General features: G+C 31.3%; 2 protein-coding genes across 2 annotated transcripts in view; one reads left to right on the top strand and one right to left on the bottom strand.

Annotated features, from left to right (window-relative positions):
* LOC123014198 (calcium-binding protein E63-1) overlaps window positions 1-873 on the bottom strand; it is a 5,587-nt gene extending 4,714 nt beyond the window's left edge. Inside the window, exons 1-3 of the mRNA XM_044413166.1 lie at window positions 744-873; window positions 656-695; window positions 457-600 (exon numbers count right to left, since the gene is read on the bottom strand). Coding sequence (XP_044269101.1) covers window positions 457-600; window positions 656-695; window positions 744-773 — 214 coding nt within the window. The 5' untranslated portion in view covers window positions 774-873. The remainder of the gene's footprint in view (window positions 1-456; window positions 601-655; window positions 696-743) is intronic.
* On the top strand, window positions 860-4,554 carry LOC123014177 (CD63 antigen). The gene is made up of 5 exons (XM_044413133.1): window positions 860-1,153; window positions 1,295-1,483; window positions 1,532-1,702; window positions 3,975-4,244; window positions 4,297-4,554. Exons 1-5 carry the CDS (start codon window positions 1,082-1,084, stop codon window positions 4,465-4,467), a joined length of 873 nt encoding a protein of 290 aa, XP_044269068.1. The 5' UTR covers window positions 860-1,081; the 3' UTR covers window positions 4,468-4,554.
* The last annotated feature ends 570 nt before the right edge of the window (window positions 4,555-5,124 follow it).

Raw genomic sequence — 5,124 nt, forward strand, 5'->3', positions numbered from 1 at the left:
AATTATAAATTGTCTTTCTTACTTAAAAACTCGATTATTATTTCTAACACACTAGGGATTTAGTCAACAAAACAAGTGTTATTGTTAATTTTGGTAAATATGTAATTAAAAAAAACTCAAACCCAAAAACTCGCTGCTTTTTCTGAAATAACACTCATTTTGCACGGAAAACTATGTAAAGTCGTTGAAATCGATTAAAAAGTTATAAAATATCTGAAACGGAAGTCAAAATATTAATCATTGGGAAGGTGATTTGAATTTTTTAAATTTTTAATACAATAATAGAATTTTAATTTTTTTAAGTATATTTTTTTGTTTTTTTTTTAAATTACCTCAAAAATGTAAAAAAATAATTCGTATGAATAATTACGAGTACATTTCGAGTCGGAAACAAGATACAAAAAAATATTTCAAAAAGTATTAGTTAGTAAAATCTTGTGTGTATCACGAGGTTACCTGCATGACTGGCGCTCCGGATGAGCTCTTCAATCTTCTCATCCTCCAGCTCGATCCCCACATTCTCGAGCATGATTTTAAACTCATCGGGGTTGATCCGTCCATCCTGATTCGAATCGATGAGTTCAAACGCAGTCCTTAAATCTGCAAAATATCTCGAAATAGCAGACTAAGAATAACCCTGGCTGGTGGCCAGTACCTTGCAATTCCTTCTCAGTGAACTCTTTCTTGATCGAACTCTGAAAAAAATTTCAACAATTTTTCATCTTCCACAATTTTGGACTTACTCTCCTCCGTCGTTGGCCCGCTTTCGCCATTGTGACACTTTTATCTAATCGCTCGCATTTAACACTGTTTACTGAAACACTGCCAACACCACTTGCTCGAACTCGTCAGATTTATAAACTGGGAGACACACAAACATGAGATAACGCGTTTTCTGCTTACCTGGCCTTACGCAACACAACAACACTCCTCCAAAACATTGAGATTTTGGGCCTCACTTATCAATACGATCAATTCCAGTATAAAGATACACGAGGCTTATCTCTTATCAGTCGATTCAAGTGAGCGAAGCCGAACAGAGCGATTTCGAAAAAGGGCGATTTTTGGAAATTTCGAAAAAATGGCTGACGACATCGAAGTCGGGATGAAGTGCATCAAATACATGCTGTTTGTGTCCAACTTCATGTTTGTGGTAAGTCCAAAACCAAAATCGTCACAATTTTATGTTTAACCCTTTTAAAAACCAAAAAGGGCGAAAAAATCGGCCAAAATTTGTCCACGTTTCATTCTCATGACACACAAATAACTCCTTATCTCTTATCTATTGTTATAGATGATTGGGTTTTTATTGATTTCGATCGGTTCGACTATCAAAGCGATTTATGGAGACTTCGAACAGTTTATGGAAGTCCACTATTTCAGCCCTTCGGTCCTTGCCATTGCTATAGGGGTTGTGATTTTCTTCGTGGCGCTTTTCGGTTGCGTTGGGGCTGTTAAGGAGAGCACTTGTCTTATCAACTTGGTATAAAACAAAGAAATGGAAGATTTGGGGCCTAATTATTGATTCTAGTTTGGTTTCTTCTTGACTATTCTTCTGATTATGGAGATTTCGGCCGCTATTGCTGCCTATGCCATGAGGGGGCAAATCGAGACTTCCATCAGGAGGAAAATGAGCGATTCTATTTATGATTACAACAATGATCCTTACGACAGAGACATCTGGGATTTTACCCAACAAAGGGTGAGCTAAAGACATTTTGTAGTATTTATATTTTGAAAGAATTTAGCGACAAAGTGGTTATTAAGTTGGCAACATTGAAAAATCTTGAGACAGAAGATGAGAAACACATCGGTTTTCACGTCTTTTGTTTCTATTTTAGACAGTCTTGCAAATCTTTTTTGACACATTTTATATTTTGAAAAAATAATCGATCAGAAAGTTGGCAACATTGAAAAATGTTGAGATGAGTGATGCAAGATATTATTTTGGGCGGCAGAAATTTTAATCTTAGGCTACTATGATCAGAAATTACTTTTAAAACAAAAAATTAAATTGGCAACATTGAAAAATATTGAGATAGACAATGTAAAACACATAAATTTTTACGTCTTTTGTCTCTATTTTAAATAGTGTTGTAAATCTATCTTGATAATATTTATATTTTGAAAGAAATAAGCGGTCCAATCTTAGGCTACTATGATCAGAAATTACTTTTAAAACAAAAAATTAAATTGGCAACATTGAAAAATATTGAGATAGACAATGTAAAACACACAAATTTTCACGTTTTTTTGTCTCTATTTTAAATAGTGTTGTAAATCTATCTTGATAATATTTATATTTTGAAAGAAATAAGCGGTCCAAGTGGTAAATTAAGTTGGCAACATTGAAAAATGTTAAGATGAATGATGCAAGATATTATTTTGGACAGCAGAAATTTTAATCTTAGGATACTATGATCAAAAATTACTTTTAAAACAAAAAAATAAGTTGGCAACATTGAAAAATATTGAGATAGACAATGTAAAACACATCAATTTTCACGTCTTTTGTCTATTTTTAACAGTGTTGTAAATCTATTTTGACAATATTTTTATCTTGAAAGAAATAAGCGGTCCAAGTGGTCTATGATTTTGAAATTAAGTTGGCAATACTGAAAAATGTTGGAACAGATGATGTGAAATAAGTCCATATTTACATCTTTTGTTTCTATTTTAGCAATATGTCTTTATTTTTTATATTTTCCAAAAAAAATAAGCGGTCAAAGAAGTCTATGATTTTGAAAATAAGTTGGCAACATTGAATTATATAAAAACAAAGGATGTGAGACAGTATTTCAGACAGCGTTACGATAATTAGAAAAAACTTTTAAAATCAAAATATTTATTTGGCAATAATGAAAAATTTTGCACGTTTTCTGTCTCTATTTTAGAAAGTGTTGCAAATTTATTTTGACAATATTTATGTCTTGAAAGAAATAAGCGGCTATAGTGGTTTATGATTTCAAAATTAAGTTGGCAACATTAAAAAATGTTGAGACAGCAGATGTGAAATACGTTGATTTTTACGTTTTTTGTCTTTTTTTTTAGACAGTCTTGCAAATGTACCTTGACAAAATTTATATTTTTAAAAAAATAAGCGGTCAAAGCGATCTCTGATTTTGAAATTAAGTTGGCAACATAAAATAAAACACATGAATGCCAATTTTTATGTTTTTATATTCATATTAAACAGTGTTCTAAATCTATTTTTGGTATCATCATATCATAAATTATTTTCGACATAAAAAAATGTGACGAAAGCATGAAGTAAGTTTAAAAACTTCTTTGCACTTTGTTTTTAATTAAAGGTATCATTATTTTTATGCATGATTTTGAAATTAAGTTGGCAACATGAAAAAGTATATGAGAGAAAATGTGAGAATTTAATTTAAAAGTCATATTTTGAAATTAATTAGGCAACATTGAATATTGTAGACATTATTTTAGCTAACGTTGCAAACTTAATTTGGAAATCATATAATTAGAAATTACTTTTAAAACTGGAAAATTTAAGTTGGCAACATTAAAAGTATTGAGACAGAAGATGTACAACATGCAAGTTTTTACGTTTTTTGGTCTATTTTAGACAGTGTTGCAAATTTTTCTTTGGTATCATAGGCTACTCCGATCAAGAATTGTTTTACAACAAAAAAATTAAAAAAAGTATAAAATAAGTCCATTGAAACTTCAAAAAGCTTAATTAAAGGTACCATTTTGAAATTAAGTTGGCAACATGGAAAAATGTAGAAACAGAAGATGTAAAACGCCAAATTTTATATCTTCTCTATTATATTTTAATTAGTGTTGCCAACCTTGAAAAATTTGGAAATATATTTTGGAGCGTCTTTTCAATTGAATCTCAGATTTTGAAATTGAGTTGGCAACATTATTTAGTCAGCGTTGCCAACTCAATTTTGGAATTGTAGGCTTCTTGTATTAAACTTTTTTGCAATTATTTCAACATTTTTTAGTTGTATTGTTGCGGTATTGATGGGGCAAATGACTGGTACAGCATTTTTTCTACAACCACCGAAGCCTCAACCTCTTCTAGTACTACAATAAGTCACATGTGGCAAGGTCCATCTTCATGCTGCCGTCCTCGTTACGGCGGTCACGGCGACGTCCGGACTTGCCCCCGTAAAGAGGTCTTCAAGGACGGTTGTTTGGACGCTTTGACATATGTTGTCTCCGAGAGTGCCCTTTTATTGGGCTGTGGGGCCCTCGCCGTGGCTTTTATTCAGGTTTGTGTCTGAAAATGTTGTCACTAGTGGGTTAAGGTGTGTTTTTTGGTAGTTGTTGGGGATTATTTTCGCCTGGATGTTGGCTAAAGCTGTCCGACGTTTGAAGACGCAGAAATTGATTGAGAGGGATCAAGACCGTCAAAGGGCTTACGAGCAGATGGGTAGAGGGAAGGACGACAATCCGACTCCGGTCTTGTATACTCCTACGTATTCGGAGGCTTGAAGGATTTATTTTGTTTGTATATACGTGAAAATTTAAATTTGTAATCAACTAATTATTGAAATAAATTCTATTTGGTTTTATGAAAAATGTTGTAATTTTTCAACACGCAAAAGTAATGAATTAACAAGAGATTTAACAGTTTTTTGTTTACTGATAAGTGATAAGTGATAAAAATATAATATGTATATCACTCACAAAAGTTTTATACTAAATAAACAGAAAATAGTAAATAAAAAGATTACCATTGTTAGAAAACTTCAATTATCTACCGGAAAGTCGTTGAAACAAAACTAAAAAAACTTGAGATACTTACACTTAGAAAAAAAAGTGTAAAAGTATTGGCAAAAATGTTGACCAAAAAATCAACAAAAGCGAAATAGTTGACATAAATGAGTCATCAATGTTTGGAAAAAATTTGAAACAAAGAAAAATTACTGCGTTTAAAACTGTTTACTTTCTAGAGATTAGATAAGACAAAATAAAGAAGGAAAACTTTTGTCTTGGTTTTATACATTTCATAAATGAAAAAAATCTCGTCACTTATACAGAAGTTACAAAATACAATTTTTTTTGTGTTTTGTATTTTAAAAAATTGTTTTGTTTAGAGTTTTGAAAATTACTTAAAAATTTAATAAAAGTAATTAATTTTCACAAAAT

Source organism: Tribolium madens, unplaced genomic scaffold (genome assembly GCF_015345945.1).
Source record: "Tribolium madens isolate multiple individuals breed KSU strain unplaced genomic scaffold, Tmad_KSU_1.1 Scaffold_19;HRSCAF=116;Tcas5.2_LG9, whole genome shotgun sequence".
In the NCBI taxonomy this organism is placed as follows: domain Eukaryota; kingdom Metazoa; phylum Arthropoda; class Insecta; order Coleoptera; family Tenebrionidae; genus Tribolium; species Tribolium madens.

Bases quoted from the DNA above. Each gene is read 5' to 3' on its own strand.
- LOC123014177 (XM_044413133.1), top strand. From the start codon at position 1,082: ATGGCTGACGACATCGAAGTCGGGATGAAGTGCATCAAATACATGCTG. The intron at 1,484-1,531 runs GTATAAAACAAA...TATTGATTCTAG, and splicing joins GCACTTGTCTTATCAACTTG to TTTGGTTTCTTCTTGACTAT. The intron at 4,245-4,296 runs GTTTGTGTCTGA...GTTTTTTGGTAG, and splicing joins TCGCCGTGGCTTTTATTCAG to TTGTTGGGGATTATTTTCGC.